The following is a 19,117-nucleotide window of genomic DNA, read 5'->3' as shown; positions in this document are numbered from 1 at the left end:
GGCGCAGTGGCGCAGTGGGTTGGACTGGGTCCTACTCTCCGGTGGGTCCGGGGTTTGAGTCCCGCTTGGGGTGCCTTGCGGCGGACTGGCGTCCCGTCCTGGGTGTGTCCCCTCCCCCTCCGGCTTTATGCCCTGTGTTACCGGGTTAGGCTCCGGCTCCCTGCGACCCTGTATGGGACAAGCGGTTCAGATGGTGTGTGTACGTGTGTAGTTCTGACAGTTATTGTTAACTTTAAAAGTTGTTTTTCATGTAAAGAAACATTCAAATGTGGTATACCATTTCAAGTTCTCATTTTTTTCCGGACTCAAGTCAGTCCTACCCATGGCAAACGACGTGGCGCAGGACACCTCCTCAAACACGTTAAACGCGTACTTTTTCCAATTCGCGGCTCTACGCCGAGCAACTTACAGGATTCAGAAATAGACAAATATTCAAGGCGCGATATTAAAAACAAAGTCATTCAGACACTGCACTTGATCTTGATCCCTGAGGCGTTAGTGAAAACGAAAGCTGTGTCGGTCGCGTGCTTTTCATCAGCAACTGGAGGCTGAAAAAAAAAGAGCTCTGTACATTGATTACTATGACCAAAGAGTGCATCAAATGTTATCTTAAAATAAATATAAATAGTTAATTGATTACCGAGGGGGCGCGGTGGTGCAGTGGGTTGGACCGGGTCCTGCTCTCCAGTGGGTCTGGGGTTCGAGTCCCGCTTGGGGTGCCTTGCGACAGACTGGCGTCCCGTCCTGGGTGTGTCCCCTCCCCCTCCGGCCTTACGCCCTGTGTTGCCGGGTTAGGCTCCGGTTCCCCGTGACCCCGTATGGGACAAGCGGTTCAGAAAGTGTGTGTGTGTATTGAATTGATTAATTCCAGCTATTATCTTGTCATGTCATTATATGTATGGTGGGGTGAGGGATAAATTACTGAAGCGGTGGACAGTGCTGTGGAGAATGAAAAGAGCAGGTTGTGCACCACAAAGGCTTGGGGACCGTGAGGGAAAAGGAATGAAAACACTGAGGCGCCAAAGGCAGGCTGCCCGACACACTCCTGGAGCTCTGCTCAGCAGTGCAGGCCTCCCTTTGTATGCTTGGCAACAACCCTAAGCAAGCAAGACATAAAACCCACACAACGTAAGCGCAGCACGACACCAGCCGCGCCGATCAACAAGTTTTTCCTGAGACAACCGGCCAGCAAACAGAACAGACATCGACTTCAGACTCTGAAGGGCAGCAAAACGGACCGCTGCATTTAGAAGCAGTTCCCAGCGCAACCACAAGGGGCGCAAGTAGCAGCAGACGGTCCCTTACGGAGCGCATGTCAACAACGAGAGCTCAAGCTGGCCAATTGGCTCTTGAGCTCTTGTCATGTAGCCCGGATGTACCTATATCACGCTAGAACCTCGGCGACAGCGTGTGCTGCGGTCGCATGAGGAGGTGCATGGAGTAATTTTGGCCGGAGGACATGGACCGGCGTCGCCGCTGTTTTATATTCGCCGGTATGTACACTCACTGCTACTGCTTCTATCGCTTTGTGCAGATTTATGAACAGCCATTGGCAGACAGCCCACCTTCCGTGGTGCAGCTCAGGCAATGAATGCCTCTTGAGGTGAGGGGTGGATGCAGCCTGGGACTGAGAACCGGAAGTTTACACATAGCAAAAGCCGCGTTTTGTGTTTGAGTCTAAAAGATGGAGAAAACAAGAAAAATAAAGACTAGAAAAAGAAATCTAGGTAAATGTCACTGGGAGGCGTGTTGCTCCGTCCAAAGAAGAAGAAAACCCCCAGAACTCTCTCTTGCCACCCAGAACACGCACTGACTACTACTGTAACCACAGGTGGTCCCCGACTTACGACGGGGTTACTTTTTCTGCGAGACCATCGTAGGTCGAAAATACATTTAATTCACCTAACCTACTGAACATCATAGCCTGGCATATGTGTGATGGCCATTACGGGCTTGTCGCTGTTATATTGGCAATTTTGTTGAGTTTCTCTTCAAGAGTAATTCCCTTCCTCCTCCTCTTCTTCTTCCCACCAGTAGCAGGAAACACAGATGGGCATTTGTGACATTATGGAGGCACAAAACACAATGCAGGTACAGGGGGGTATCTGTATCGTAACTATGTGACAGACTGGGAGATGCAGATCGCTGCCCCCTGCCCAGTATCGTGAGAGAGTATCGCACCCCATATCACTTGTCTGGGGGGGAAAAAATCAAAATTCAAAGTACAGTTTTGGTCTGTGTGTTGGGGTTTCTGCTGAATGTCTATCGCCAGATCGCTGTCGTAAAGTCGAAAAAATTGTAAGTCGAGCCGTCATAAGTCAAGGAGCATCTGTAACGTACCTGACGAACATTGCAAGTTTTTCAATTTCCACTGCGCAAGTCATGCCCCATTAGGAAACGTAAAACAAATTTATTGACAGAACAAACCATTACAATGTTTGCCTATCGTACGGAACAGAGAACCTGATGTGATAATATTGCAACTGTGCATGCAGTGGAATTACAGTACAGGAAACCAAAAATGTATTCATCACAAATGCAGTAATGTGAATGGAAGTGCAGTTTTTGGTATCTTTGGAGTTTTAGAAATTACTCATCCTTTTGTATCATTTTGAACACAGCCAGATTTGAACCCAGGTTACAATGAACTGCCCAGGAGGTGTGAGGCACCAGCACCACCTGTTTGGCACGAACACATACGGTCTACAACCGCTTGTAGACCCCCCCCGTGCCCTCTTTGGCACAAACAGTACAGTTTTAAGTTATTGAGAACGTTTGCAATCTTTGTGAAGAGTTGGTCCAGAGTTGATAACTAAGGCTATATTACCCGTGTTACAAAACTCTAGAGTTTAACATTGCAGGCAGAATAGCACTTAAGGCTCTTCACTTGTTACTTGAAGGTTGGTGGTTTGAGGCCCTTTCCTCTGCAGATTCTCCAGTGCCCTTGACTGTGGTCACTTTCGTTCAAACATGCCGCAGCGTAAATGGATTCGGTAAAGGTCGTCGCATTTTCATAAATCCCTTCCTCCATACTGCAGTCGTTCTAAGATTGCGGGTTTTGGCTTTCGGTTTTCCTGTAAGTAGACGGTAACCCTGGCATAAAGTTATTTTGTCTGGGGAGCTGAACAGGAAATGTATTTGGCAAAAAAAGGACAATGAAGACTGAAGGTATGCTTGTACCCAGGTAAATATTTATCCTAATCTCTTGTTCACGTCCCCCCCCAAAAAACTTTTAAAAAAAAAAAAAAAAAAAAAAAAAAAATCTAGAAATGTTCTTGCACATGCACACAGCATTCATTTTGCTGGATGGAAATAAACTGGTGTATCCAGTCCCTTTTTTTTTTTTTAAATTTATTTAATTATATATTTTTTTTTAATAAAACCAAGGACGACTGTCATTATTTTGAACAGGTTAAAGGACTGCGCATGTAAAAAACACAATAAGGGACATGAGTCTTAAATTGAGAATATATTATTTAGCGTAAGGAGCAGTACGGTTAAGTAAATCATCTGCTTTAACAAGACACAACAATTAATTTATCCGACGAAGCATACATTTCTTGTCAGACGTAATGGTTGTAGAAGTACAACAAAGAAATCGACACTCTGCAGTATTAGTATGTAAAAGGGATAGTGTCCTGTCTTGGGTGCACGCAGCCTAGTCTTGCGCCCTGTTCTTCCCGGATAGGTTGTGGGCCGCAGTGACCCTGATTTGGACAAGCAATTAAAAATAGTGAGTCGTCGTCGTAGTAGTAATAATAATGAACCCAGAAGGTCATCATTTGTCTGACTCTGGCCGCTCTGTGTCTCTCTATTGCTGTATTACTGAGGATTCAGTAGAATTTCTAGTATTTATGGTAGATATTATTTACAAATTATATTATTAACAGGGTCTCGAAAACATGGTTTGCATGTTGAACACGCATGGAATAAACTTACCTTTCATTTTAAGTTAGTTTGAACGTAGTCTGCGTGATAAACCCTGATTGCTAAAATAAGTTTTTCTCACGGCAAATTATGTCATATTTTAAGATGTGTTGTAAACACACGCACAATGTCTGCAACTACTTGTCCTGAGCAGGGTTACAGCAAACAGGAGCCTAAACTGGCAACGCAGGGCGCAAGGCTGGAGGGGGAGGGGATGCACCCAGGATGGGACGCCAGTCCATTGCAAGGCACCCCCAGTGGGACTCGAACCCCAGACCTGCCAGAGAGCGGGACCCGGTCAAACTTGCTGCGCCACCGTGCCCTGTCGTTGTTGTAAACATTCTTTACAAATTCAATGTCTGAAAACACTTTTAATTGTATGATGATAGCTTCAGTTGCGTCACAGCTTGCTGTGACCAGTGATTCAGCTATTATTGTTCCGAAACGTACTTTATATTTCCGATACCTGTAAAATCCCTCAAATGTAGAGGCATGTTTCATGGTATAATGTCTTTTAGTGGCTTTGTTCCTAATAACTGAAGCTGCTTTTTTGCATATTAGGCAAATTCATTATTTATTTCAGTGAAAATTCATCCATGTCGGTACATTCGTCTGAATTTTTTTTTAAATTTTTTTTAAAAAGTTTAGCACTGAAGTTCAGGTAGGAATGTGATAAAGACCACAGTAAAAGTCGTCAGTGATAAAACGAGAGCAGATGAAAACAAAATGCACCAAACACAAGTACACTCATCCTACTGAGGATGACTGAGCTGCAGTTTAACGCGGTTCTCAGCCGGCGCAGCCCCGACTGGGGACGGCAGCTTCATCATTCGCCGTTATGTGACTTGATGACTCTGGCCACTCTGTGTGTCTCTATTGCGGTATTACTACATGATTCAGTAGAATTTCTAGTATTTATGATAGATATGATTTACAAATTATATTATTAACAGGGTCTCAAAAGCATGGTTTGCATGTTGAACGCGCATGGAATAAAAACTCAAATGGCACTGTGGGGGTGGGGGGAGCGAGAGCGGGCGGCTTCATGGAGAGATTAGACAGTCAACACATTTTTAAAATTTATTATTGCTCTACCCAAGACTTTTACAGAAACTATCTAGTGAATAAACAGGAACATTTTTATTACTTTTTTTCGCTTTCAACATCAATTAACCAAATGCCCCAAGTTGAGTTGTTTCTGCATGGCAAGATTTTTAGTTTACCATAAGACTTAGTTTTCATTTAAGGAGAAATGTTTTAATTAATATGATCTCTGAATAGCATGATAAACATGTAAATATGGTATTAATATTTAAATATCAAAACATTTTATGATTGGAAATTGTTGAATAATGGATAAACTTGTGTGATGTAAATGAAGGCCTCGTTACACCCCACCCAGACTGCTACACTCCTCCACATCTGCTCGCTTGGTGGTCCCATGAGGTCCGAAATCATAAGCACAAATGTTTTCGGTTCTGGCCACAATGTGGTGGAATGACCTCCCCCTCTCTTGACATTTAACAGGGTCTCAAAATGCACCTCTTTCAGATTTATTTCTCTCCTGGTCTAGTAAGTTCTCTATAAATGGATACATGTTTATGTTTGATAATTTTTGATGATTTTGTTCATAACTGAAAAGCCTGTATCCAGCCACTTGTGCATGGTGCCCTGGTTCATAGTCGATGTAATAATGCACTTTTTGTATTATTGTTTGAGATGTATGTCACTCTGCAGAAAAGCATTAAATGTAAATGTAGTTCTCCCCTTGCAATTCTCCATTACACTGCATTTTATTCTCCTTTCTCTGGAATAACAAGGCACCATCTCTGATGTGTGAAACTGAACTACACAGCAGTAGTTGAGTAGGAGGCGGTGGAGGTTGTGGGGGGGAACTAATCAGGGCTCGCACCAGAGGGGGCTGGGTTGGCCGTAAGAAATTCTGCTGTATTAGTCTTTATTGAGTGTGACATAGTGGATGGACTTACAAACAGTTCCGAGTTATGAACTGACTTCCAGTCTGTCGCATTTGTAAGTTGATGTACAAGTTTAACTCGCATGTTTTATTTTGTTGTGGCATAACAGCGAAGAGGTGCATGTTTTACTCCAAATCCACTGTAAACGAAGGCACTGAAAATGCATGTAACATCTGAACGACTGTTTTCGATTTGTTGTAGTATACTCTGCTCCCAGATCTCATTTCAACCCTTTCACTTCTCAAGGAATCCTTACCTGTGCCTCACTCTGCTGTGGCGGACCAGTGGATTGTGTGGCGCACCAGCATCCTAATGGCTCAGTGACTTATGTCTTACCTAAGCCTCTGTGCCCGGGGCAGTGGTCCTTCAACGTGAGTTTCGCTTCCTCCGTGCCCGCGATGTGTGTGTTACTACTCCACTGGGAGTCAGAGTTTTTACGCAGTAATTTGGTTAGTCAGATTACTATTTGTACTAACACAATAGATCTGTAAATATCTATACAGATACAGCCTTTTAAGCCTAGAGTTTAGCTGAGGATATAATTTTACAGTAACCATTGACAAGGTTTTCATCCTGAATTACTCCAGTAAGAAATTACCCAGCTGTATATTGATAAATTGTTAATGCTGATGTGTTTTTTATAGCTATCCTCCTATCCAGTTTTTAATTTTTCTGTTTAGGTCTGCAATGTTTTATGTAACTTACTGATGATAGGTGTACTCTTTTTGCCTAACTTTCTTTTGTTAAAATGACATTTGTTGTAAATGAAATAACAGTCAATATTTGTTTTAGAACACTGTCATCGCTTTTAATGAAGACAATGGAACAGAATACAATAAAACTCTAGTTTCTGCTCTAGCTGAGGCTTTCATCACTCTGAAGAGCTGCAAGCACACCTTGACCTTCAGAAAAGTGTGCACGGCGGTAGGTGAATTCATTTTATTGTGTTTTTTTTTTTTAAAGCGATCATTATGCAAAACAGTGAGCAAAAAAACTGCAGTGGAATGGCAATGGGCAAGCAATTAATGAAAATGCATATATAAATAGTTACTCATTTTATGTGATTTTAGTTGAGAGTATTAAGAGCATATTATTAGCAGTATTAATGTCTCCTCCTATTTTAACAGGAGCCTCAAATAATACACTGTTCACGTGAGTATGATTCATATTCTTTTGTTTACTATTTAGCAGAGATAAAAAAAAAAACCTTGTAAAACCTTGTGAAGCATTAAGTGCAATCAGTTCATTTTGAAATAGTTCTTCAGTTTAGTCTTAAATACAATTTAAAACATTTTAGAAATTGTAAAGAAAATCAATATATGGTAGCTACATCCAGCTTAAGCCAAATGTACTGTTAGGAGAAGAGTAATAAATGCCTACTTTTGCATTGTGGTTCCAAGGAATGACTAGACTTGAAATAGTTTATTTACTAGTGTATGTGTTTCGAGTAGGTTTCTCTGACACAAGAGGTACTAAGAAACATTGTTGGACTTCCTGGGTGTTTTTATGATTTTTTTTTTTTTTTTTTTCTCTTCTCTTCCCCCTCCCCCCCTCTCTTTTTAGACAACTGTTCTGCTATGGACTTAGCTCCCTTTGGTATGCAAGGCAAGTCAAAAAAAAATTCCCTCCTCTCTCTCTCTCCTGATCAGTATTGCATACTGGGGTGCTACGCTATTGTGATCTGATTTATCATCAGCCTGACATCCTTTTACTATGTTTAGACTAAAATGTGTTGGGTTATACACTTACTGCAGTTTCTTCATTGAGGAAGAGTTTTACTGTGACATGTTAGGAGTAGGTTCCCCCCCTTGTTAACAAGCGTATATAACTGACAACATATATATTATTTCCTTCAGATTTAAACTTTAAACCTAGGTTTAAACTTTTGATTCAGGTTTACAGCCTATGGAATATTTCTCTAAATCTTTAATTTCTGGGGCCAGCAGCTCCGGTCTTGGCGAGCCCAAGTGAATGATGACGTTCAATCCAGTTGAGATCTTAATCAGCCATGACTGAGCTGCTAACTGAATGAATCTGAGTGCAAATCATGTAGTGTAGGTTTAAGTCAGTCACTATCATTTTAAATCAGATTTGGGACTGATTGTTATAGTTTTGAGTCCTATATTGCAACAGTATTTCAGATATTTACATTTTTTTGTGCATTTACTTTCCTTTGGCATTATTTGTCTGTCTTGCATAACATCTGACACTGCTGATGTTGATTGACATGACATTGTTGCACTTCACTGTTTGTGGAAGACTGCTATAGTTTTGCTGCTTTTGGATATTTGCGGGCATTTATAAAAAGTTTGTGAACCCACTGGAGTGATCTCAATGCCTGCACTGCTCAGAAATTGCGACCAGAGCTTTTTTATTTGTAATCACAACCTCATTAACACGAATAACAGACCTCATTGAAGTCATGTCACTCCTCCACTTGGCCCCTACAGCATGGCTAGCAGGGAAGGAGAGAGCCAAGGTTGTGATTAAGAAGAACGTGTCAGGCAGAAGCTCAGGCCATATTTCCATCCCCCAGATTGAAGGTAGACCTGGTCAGAGGTCATTGCAAAGAAACATGTACAGCCAGATGAAATAATGTAGGACTACTACAGTTGTTAGTCTTTATAGCTCTTAATTTTGTTTGTAGTTTAATTCACTTAACTGATCCATCCATCCATTCATTCATTAGCAATAACTGTTCAGTATAGGATCATGGTGGTCTAGACCGTATGCTGGTAGCACAGGGTGTGAGGCAGGGGTACAATCTGGATGCCAGGACATGAGCGCGACCTGTTGAGCCACAGTGCTGTCAAAGGATGGACCCCAGTTCTGCCACCCTCTTTTGCATGCGCTGCAAATTTAGTCAATTTGTGATTTGTGCTGGAGCATTTAGTGGTTCAGGGAATGTTTAATATTGGTGATTTTTAAAAAACGCATGCCTCTTGGTGTGATTAACACTGTAACATGATGTCGTACAAACAAGCTTTATAACACCACATTTCTTTTGTTTCAGTTCTCATGGCGCTTTGTTTGCCTTTTTATTAGGAAAATACTGCAACCTTGACTAATTTGCAAAGATGGTGAAATAATAAACTTCCAAGTAACATGTAGAAGGAAGACCAATCTGGTGAAATTATCCAGTGTCATAAAATGTCTATGATTATTACACACACATTGTCCTACATGTTCATATTACTCTTCTTGCATAAAATACAGACATAGTGATTTTATATTTTAATAATGACATTTAAAAGTGCAATAGTTTGTGTGTTAGACGATATCTCATTTCATGAGCAGTTAATGCAGCAGTACAGAATTCCTGAGTTTCACAAACTTTTTCTCACAACTGTATTTCTCTCATGTTGGTCATTAAGTATTTTTGTGTCTGGCCATCCGTCCTCCTAGGAGTTAGCAGCAGGTTCCACAGAGGCTGCCTTGCTGCTGCTGTTTTAGTGATTGCTGCCATTGTCCTGCTAATACTCATCTCATGTACGTATTATTGCAAAAGGTTGCAAGAAAACAAATGATGTATTTTTACATTTAGTCTTTACAAGACAATGCACACACATACAAATCAAGTCATGAGGAATGGCCTTACTACTGTTAATTGCCTTTTTTTTTTTGACTAGTTTCAGACATACTGCTTTGCACTTTTATGTTTGTTACCATAGCTGCTAAATATTTGTTTACCTGCAGGTGTGTGCTTCAGAAAACCCTGCTGTTTCAACACAAGAAAAGGAGAGACCGTCTAGCATTTGTTAGCTGTAAAGCTGCTGTACAGGCACTCCTCACTTAACGATCTACCTGTTTGATGACCGCGTGGACTTGCGACCAGCTCTCCGACCAGTCGGTATTGTACGCTGTGCGAGAACTTTGGTCGTGGAAATGGCAGCGCAGCGTTTCAGTGTCAAGCATCTCATCTCGCATCACCCTGTCTGTCTCGTTCCCACAGTCGGTCAGTATTCACTACACTAGCGTTCGCAGTCTTCAAGACAACATATTTCGTCTATAAATTTATACTTCATTGTGTACTCCATAGTACAAGATGTCGGTGAAAAATACTAAAAATTTTATAAATGGTGCAAAGGTGACATAGAACATCTAAAGATGGTTGACACAAACCCACTACCAGTACAGTATGCTTGAAATAGCGGTGAAGGTCGGCTCCTTGCTTACATCTATATTTAGTCATTTAGCAGACGCGTTTGTCCAAAGCGACATATATCTCAGCAAAAGTACAATTTATGCTTTACATTAAGAGAAGGAGACATGGCTGCAAACATGTGACTCTCAGGTAAACCTAATTTGTTACCTACCACTTGCTGCACCGACGTTCATCGTTCAAGTAGGTGCATAAAACACAGGATAGACAAATCCTGATACCCTCCTACCAAAATTTTTTTATTTTTTATTTTTATTGAACAATTTGCTTAACGACCTAGTCGTAGGAAAAGAACTTGGTTGTTAAGTGAGGAGCGCCTGTATACTGTTTCCCCTGCTACAACCTGGGTGTGGTACCCTGTTCAGGGTAAAAAATATAGTATCTTGGCCCAAACTTTAAATGTCAACCTTCAAGCCATGAATGCAGCTTTTGAGTTCTAGACTTCTTATTGGCTTTTGTAAATTCTTTAGAATGCTGAGCTTTATTCTGCTGGCTTTGAGTCTAACATTGTAACACTGTAGTTACAGATGAACTCTAGGTGTATGGAAAGAGGCATACTCCCTCTGAGCATGAGGGGAATGTCCTAAGGTGGTGGTAATTAGTCAAGGATGAATGCCTTCAACACTGCCAGATTTAATATTTACACTATTTTTATACTAAATTTTATTTTACTTTACACTAAATTTTAATTAATTGCACATGATAAACTATGAAACCATGTTTTAAGAAGGCATTAGTGGCTCAAGATATTCCAGATTTAATCTGATTACAATTGGAGAGACTAAGTGTTTTGTGACTCTGGGTTGCAGCTCTGATTCTTTCACGCTGTGGAAGCAAAAGACTCTAAGCTGTACCAGTGTGTACACTGAGATTCCTCGATTCTTTTTACAGAGCCAGAGCACATAGCCATATGTAGCAAGTTATTTGTATTTGAGTTCATCTATGATATGCACAACTAAATTGTGAATAGATTAAATAAAATAGGTGTTGGAAGGGAGCAATAAGCATCAAGTAACTCGCAACGCAAGCACTTTCGAGAGATTCTTTAAAATGTTTCGTTTCAGTTTTAGAAGCATTCAATCCATTGCCTTAGCCAAACATTAAATAGGAAGTCAACATGGAATCTTAATGTGCAAAAGGACTCCCCCTCCCCCCCCCCCCCTTTTCACCCACGTGTAGTGGCTGAAAACCTTTGTCAATGCTATCCACAATGGTAGAATACCCCCTAGCCCCCAAACTAACCCTGGTGGCAGTGATGATTCCAGTTTGCATGGATGAAGACTGAAAAAGACTAGAGAAGCCCAGAGGAGTGAAAGAGAAACATTTTAACTAGTTACTTGATATTTTTAATATAAAACATGGGTTAAGTAGTTTGGACCAAGTGTTATCCTAGTTATGTCCAGTTATACATTCAACACGCCCATTCTTAGTATTTCTCACGATTTGGGGAGCGAGGGTGTTTGACGTTGCAGTTTGCATCCTTTATTCTGTCATTTTAACTTAAACACCTATGTAAATGCAAGCTGTTACACCTTAATACAGTATATAAAGCAAAACAATTATTTTAGTCAGACCCCTGATGTAAAATAAGTTTTTACAAACTTAGAGCACAATAATATGAAAAGGACATGATATGCTGTACATTATATACAGTAAGTTTACAGAATATATAACTGACTTTGTTCATTTTAGCTTCTGGAAGTGTTGTGGCAAAACATTAGAAATTGGTTTTGTTCTGTCATGTTCATAATATTCAATATAATGCACTGCTTTAGCTTCTACAGCAACTTAATTTTATTTACTGAATAAGAACATTTTCTCACCCTTTTCTATACCAAAAATAGTTATACTGTATAATGCATTTAAACTTTCTAGTAATAATGGACATATCTTTACCCCTATTAGAAATACAGTGGTCAAACTGATAATGTATAATATATAAATATTGATAAAACCTCACAGTGTTTGTAGGTTTATAAATAGAAATTGAAAAGGGACAAACTTTCTGTAACTTATAAATGTTTCTGAGCATTTTTTTATTACAGTTGTGCTGACAGTGTTGATGGGTGTTTTCTAAAATTCTCTGGGAACATTGTCTTGATCATGTCATTTCAATAATCCGGCTTGTGCCTTAATTTGTGTGTGGGGTTTTTTTTTTTTTTTTCCTTTTTTTGCTATCTTAATGAAAAATGTGCATTTTAAACATACAATAAATGCATATTATGGAATGTTTTGTCTTGTTTTAAGCAAGAAAAGTGTTTCTGAATGTTTTAGGCATATTACTTATTTTCACCTTTTACCTAAAATTGGATGCCAAATTGTTTTGGCATGTAGCACGGACTTGTCATATGTTTAAGATTTCATACACAATAATGAACTGAAGAATACTGAATGAGGAATAGGTATACATTTAAACAATCTCATGTTAATGAACATAATATGAGAGATCCCAAGTTATGTATTCTCATGATTAAAAATTAAGCATAGTATTAACTATAGTAACCATTTACATGTGACACAATGATACTGTTTAGTTGTCAGCATTATGTAAATTAGGTACAGGGCATTCAGAATGTATTCAGACCCTTTTTTTCATGTTGCAGCCTAGCTCAGGTGCATCCCATTTCTATTGATCATCTTTGGGATGTGTCTACACCTTGTTTGGAGTCCACACACACATTTTTTCCAAACCACTTATACCATATGGGGTCGCGGGGAACCGGAGCCTACCCGGCAACACAGGGCGTAAGGCTAGAGGGGGAGGGGACACACCCAGGACGGGACGCCAGTCCGTCGCAAGGCACCCCAAGCGGGACTCGAACCCCAGACCCACTGGAGAGCAGTGTTGGACGCCCCCTTGTTTGGAGTCCATTTGTGGTAAATTAAACTGATTGGACATGATTTGAAAAGGCACACACCTGTCTATTCCATAGCTGATGATCTGTATCAGAGCTAAAGCCAAGTAGTTGAAGGAATTACCTTTAGTGATGAGAAAGAGGATTGTGGTGAAACACAGCTCTGAGGAAGGCTACAAAAAGAAGAAGAAGAAAAAAAAAAAAAAAAACCTTCTCTATCATTGAAGGTTCCCAAGGGCACAGTGGCCTCCCTAATTATTAAATGGAAGAAGTTTGGAACAACCACAAGTCTTCCTAGAGCTGGCTGCCTGGCCCAGTTAAACAACTGGGGAGAAGGGCCTTGGTAAGAGAGGTGAACAAAAAGCTGATGGTCACTCTTGCTAGGCTCAAGATCCTATGTGGGGATGGAGTAATGATGTCCATTTAGAAGTTTCTCTAAATGCTCCACTGCACTGGGCTTTATGGTAGTTTGCAAACAGGTTTCTCAGTCTGAGTCCTTTAAGTGCCCAGATTGAAATGAGGCCAAACAGTTCAAAGTGTTATGTCTTTAGGAAACCACACACTGCTTATTGCCTGCACAATACCATCCTAGCAGTGAAGCATGGTGGTGGCAGCATCATAAAGTGGGGTTGTTTTTTGGCAGCAGGGACTGGGAGACTAGTGAGGGTCAAGGGAAAGCTGAATGGAGCAAAGTACAGAATTATTGATGTGTACTGATTGATTGTGTGATTGACAGTATTTAGAACCTGCTCCAGAATGCTCTATGTTGAAGGTTTGCCTCCCAACAAGACAATGACCTAAGCAAAGACATTACAGTAGTGGCTTAGGGATGACTGTGAATGTCCTTGAGTGGCCCAGCCAGAGCCTGGACTTGAGCCCAATCAGACATCTCTGGAGAGATCTGCAAATAGCTGTCCAACAGTCCTTATTCAACCTGACAGAATTTTAGAGGATTTGCAGAGAAGAATAACAGAAAAGCCCCAAATCCATGTGTATCACAAAATACCCAAGAAGACTTGAGGCTGTAATAGCTGCGAAAGGTGCTTCAACTACCAAGTAAGGGGTCTGAATACTTATGTCAATGTGATATTTCAGTCTTTTAAGAAGTTTGCAAAAAACGTCTAAATTCCTGTTTTTGCATTGTCATTATGGGGGAGAGAATTTAAGCTATTTTAGCATAATAATGCTACAACAATGAAAAAAGTGAAGGGGTCAATATTTTCTGAATGTACTATATATTATGGGATTTGAGTGAACATGGATATTTTATAGCTAAACTCTCAAGCAATGTTCACTTTTCCATATCTATTTTAGTTTCACCAGAACCACTTGTAAACTTGCAGACCCTAAGCTAAATGTTTGTGGTCAGTGCAGTGATGTTTCATTTTAAGTGTTTGTATGCATGCATTGAGAAGGATGCAAACAAAATACAATGACTGCAAAGGAGTCATAACAGAACTCCTGCATCAATGTACCATTAAGAGCACAAGTAGTGAAAGATAATGTCTAATAATTACACAAATGATTCACTTTCTTACAAGTGACCAAGGGAAAAGGAACAAATCTTAAAAAAAAAAAAAAAAAAATTTGTCCCTGTAAATGTTAGTAATACTGACAATTACTAAAGAGAGAAATTTGTCCAAACTTCAGAAATCTGTACCAGTCACCCTGGTATAAGGACTCCCTGCAAGCCATGATATACAGAGAATAATAATGCTATTGATTTGTCTGGATGTTTTGGGACATTTCTGTGAATTTTTGGATGATCGGGGAACAGATTAAAATATTAAGTACAGCTTGTTTAGATTTATTCATTTAGCTTTACAGTTCAGGATGTACAAGTCTCATTCTACAGCAGTCGATGAGCTTTAGATTACCACAATATTTCTGCACAACTTTGCTGCTCTTCTGTTGGCACGCGTTGCTTGAAAAATTACTTTTCAAAGCAAGAGTCAGATAGGAAATAGCAGATGGTATGATGCAAATTAATGGTGGTTATTAGGGGATCAGGAAAGAAGTGATGCTGCACAGCGGTCAAGAAAATGAGAACTGAGCAAAGGGAAGTAGCTCTAGTCGACTGGAAAGCTAGCCCTACGAGCAGGGCAGTCTTTCTCGAATTACTTTTAAAAAACATGAATAGCCTATTTGGTAATCAGATCACCACTCTACTGACATCTTTAGGAAAGAATTATGTTTAGATACAGTTCCACTCATCAGCGGAAAGGTGTTTGAGATGCACCCCATGTGTTTGTGTTCTAGGCCCAACCCCACTGAGTCATACTAACGGTGAGATGTCAAAAAGACTTGTTTCCTTTTGCTGTACTTGTGGAACCCATGTGCTTCACCAGCATGTAAATACTCCAGCATGTGCTCCTTCCTCTCTACTCATCACAAAAACAGGCTGCCCCCCAGCCAGCTTCAGTATTGTGGTTTTCCTCTGCAGCCTCTCCTCACAACTCTTGCAGTTCTCATGGTGTATGGATACTCACTTCTGTTTCCTATAATGGGATGAGTATGTAAATACACAGCTTGAGTGTGTTTTTCTTTAGCTTTGTGCATATGGACAAAGTACTAAAAAAAAAACATTGGCACTTATGAGCAAAGCATTAGGCTTAAACTGTTAATCTTAAGGCTTGACATGTAAGGTATATTTTATAGATGGACTTTTTTTTTTTGATTGACTGGAATAATGAAGTTCTGCATGGTGAAGCAATAACAAGGTCCACTGCTCAGCTTCACAAGATGCACCACTAAAGGGATTCCACCAGCTGAAAAAAACTGCTTACATCCATTACAATAAATAGTAATATGTGAACTTTGCACTCTGGTATTTTGATGCACTGTATTTATTGCAACAGTATTTCCATGACATAAATGGAAAATATTTTTTCTTCATATTAGAACAGTGTAGATTATACAACTGTCCTGGATGATTGAGACTGATCAATTTTGATTAAAACTGAATGCAATTGCTTTTTTTTTTTTCCTGCCTTTGCAGCTGTATATGGTGTAAAGTTATAAAATCACACATTCCAGCCTTACATGCATAAGGACTAAAACACATGGCTGAAAAACAAGGGGTTAGAGTGACTGAGTGTGTGAATGGGGTATATGAAAAGAACTGAACTGCACTCAGTACAGAGTCATTCTGTTTACTCTCCAAACCCTCCAGTTCATTCTATTCCTATTAAATACATTACCTGTTAAAGCACAGGCTCACCAGGTGCAGAATACTTAAAAAATGAAGGGTTAACAACACAAATGTAATCCTAGCTGTAATAATTAGTAAAAATGATTGCACACTGAAGCCCACTTTGTCATAAAACGTTAACACTATGAAATTATTATTCAAAATTATGCTTCCACCTAACCCAAGAAATTAACAAAAGTGAATTATTCGCATGCTTTTTTTTCCATGGGTTGCGAGGTTTTCCTGTTTACTGCATCAATATGCGCACAACACGTACATTTCTCGGAGAGGTACGTCGCTTTGGATAAAACAGCGTCTGCTAAATGAATAAATGTAAGTAAGACTGGACCAATCATGGAAGTTAAAGGATTTTTTTTTTTCCTGCATTCAGCTGCAAATGCATAACACGTTTCATCATGAAGGCTGTGCTTCTTCTGTTCCCTGGGTTTATTGAACTCATATGCATTGTATTACACATTTCTGGAACACGCAGTAACCCAGGATGCGACGCTCTAAGACGCACCTGCAGAGAGCAATTAGAAGGACGGAGCGCAAAGCAACCGGAAGCGACGGTTACCACAGCAACGGCCGCAGAGGACAACCGGTGCGCTGTAGCGCGAGGGCCGGAAAGATGGCGGAGAGCAGCGGGTTGGAGAAACTGGACAGCGGGGCTCTGAGTCCGGAGCAGCAGGAAAAACTGCGACAGTTCAAGGTGGGAAACTAAGGTCCGTCTGTGAATTTCTGGGAAGTATTAGGATGCGACTGAGCTCCACAAGACATGATGCTTGCGCGCCAAGGAAGGACTGGTGGAGCCGCGCTGACCATCACTTAAAGTTTTACCAACTGTCCTTCAGATAAAGACTCGAATCGCCAATGAAAAGTACCTGAGCGCGCACCCGGAGCTCGAGCTTTTGCTCAGTGAGTTCTTAAGGTACGTGCACCTCCTCCGTGATGTTCGGAAAAGTTTGGTTGCTCCCTATTGTATTGTAACGACCCGCGTTACCGTGAGTTTGGGCGGGAAACGGGTCCATTGGAAGCAGTTGTATTGTGGGAAAATCGGAGTAGAGTGCTCCACCGCTGGGGGGAATTCGGGGGAATATGATGGGGTGACTGGGGCGCGCTAAGCACGCTGGGAAGGTGGGCTTGAGGTGAAGGTTGTTGAGGAAAGGGGTCTGAAAGCATTATTATTGTCTGCCAGTTAAATGAAATGTTTTTTTTTCTTTCTTCATATGGAATGAACTGCTATTGCAATATTAATTTATTTCTTTTTTCTTGTTGACAGAGACATCTTTTTTAAAAGACCTGTTGATATCCGGGAATTTGCAGCAGGTAAATACAGGTCGAATTTCAAAATGGTATAAATCAGATGTTTCAGGTCTTTGTAACCATAGTCATTTTATTTTTCAGACTACTTCACAGATGCAAACCTCCCGAAGAAAATCTTGGCAAAAGTTGAAGATAACAATTCCTGAATTTTATTTTAAAAAAATTCCCTAGCAGTATGTAAGACGCTATAGACATCTGAGTTACGTCGTCAGTCTGAATCACTCATGTGGTGCCTTGAGGGCTGTGCAGTAATGCATTCAATCTAAAGTAGTTCAAGAGCTACACAGGGGGTCTTTAACAGGAACCTGTAAAGGTGTATCGAGGTGTGGATTTTCAGTCCTTAAACGTGTACCATTTTGACCTTTGTTCTTGAATCTGTCATTTATGTCAGTGCATACAGGGCAGCTAATAGTGTAGTGGTTAGAACTGCTGCCTTCAGATCAGGAGGTCCCTACTGCTGTAGTACCCTTGAGCAAGGTACTTACCCTAAACTGTTCCACAAACTTACCCAGCTGTGTAAAGCGGTAAATAGTTCTAGGTATCTTACCATTGTAAGTTGCTTTTAAAGTGTCAGCTAAACGTGTAGCTGCAATGTCACCTGCTTCCTGGCTGATTTCCAAATGTGCATGTTGGCTGAAATGACTTAAGGAGCCCAAGTATTGTACACTATTGTGATTATTGGCACATTTCCTCAGAATTAAAGGTAGATGTATACTGTTTCTGGAATACACAGCAATATGGTTTTAATTATCAAGATACTGCCACGTGGCTGTAGGCTGGCGTCTCGTCGACCCTGGTTGGGTCGTCTGGACCTGCGTGTCTCAACACGTGCGGTGACCCCAGGTAAGATCCCTCATGTCCAGGTGCATTGTAAGATGTATGAGAAATAAAGTGAATGTTGAAAGGCTTGGTATGATAGTGTTAACTAAGGGAGAAGGCCACCAGCACCACTTATCTCATGACATTTTTCTGTTCAGAATCAGAATGAGGTTTTATTTGCCAAGTGTGCTGACGCACACAAGGAATTTGCTTTGGGTGCTTGGTGCTTGCAGTATTACAGACAGTAGACAAAAGACAGACAGCTGGCACAAACACAGAATAAATAAATAACATATTTATAGAGTAAAAAATAAATACAAAAAAAAAGAAAACTACAAAAGTGATGGGATATATTGTACTGATAGGAGACCTATAAGGGAGTGTAACTGTCTATGAGAGTGATGCCCAAGGGGAAAAAAACTGTTCTTGTTGTTGTTCTGGTGGGCACTGTTTTGTAACACCTGCCCGGAGGGGAGAAGTGTGAGGAGTTTGTGCTCGGGGTGTGTGAGGTCAGCGATGATTTTCCCCACCTGCTTCCTCGTTCTGGTCTCGTACAAGACCCGAAGGGTAGACGGGTGTACCAATGATCCTCTCGGCTGTCGTGACCGTCATTTGCAGCTTAATTCTGTCCGATCTGGTAGCTGAGCCAAACCAGACAGTTACGGCAGTGCATAGGACGGACTCAATAACAGATCAGCAGGTCCTGTGGTAGGTTGAACAACTTCTTTAGTTGGTGAAAGAAGTACATCCACCGTAGGGCCTTTTTCCACAATGGAGTCAGTATGTGGGGGGTGCAGTGGGTAGTGGGTTGGACTGGGTCCTACTCTCCGGTGGGTCTGGGGTTTGAGTCTAGCTTGGGGTG

The 19,117-nt window shown here is 40.8% G+C and overlaps 1 protein-coding gene across 1 annotated transcript; it reads left to right on the top strand.

Annotated features, from left to right (window-relative positions):
- The first annotated feature begins 8,318 nt into the window (after nt 1-8,318).
- riiad1 (regulatory subunit of type II PKA R-subunit domain containing 1) lies at nt 8,319-19,067 on the top strand. The gene is made up of 6 exons (XM_018734940.2): nt 8,319-9,392; nt 9,600-9,858; nt 16,604-16,822; nt 16,965-17,041; nt 17,393-17,439; nt 17,518-19,067. The coding sequence occupies exons 3-6, from the start codon at nt 16,613-16,615 to the stop codon at nt 17,580-17,582; spliced, it is 399 nt and encodes a 132-aa protein (XP_018590456.1). The 5' UTR covers nt 8,319-9,392; nt 9,600-9,858; nt 16,604-16,612; the 3' UTR covers nt 17,583-19,067.
- The last annotated feature ends 50 nt before the right edge of the window (nt 19,068-19,117 follow it).

Source organism: Scleropages formosus, chromosome 18 (assembly GCF_900964775.1).
Source record: "Scleropages formosus chromosome 18, fSclFor1.1, whole genome shotgun sequence".
NCBI lineage: Eukaryota > Metazoa > Chordata > Actinopteri > Osteoglossiformes > Osteoglossidae > Scleropages > Scleropages formosus.
The sequence above is the reverse complement of the archived record's forward strand: the minus strand, read 5'-3'. Positions and strand labels throughout refer to the sequence as shown.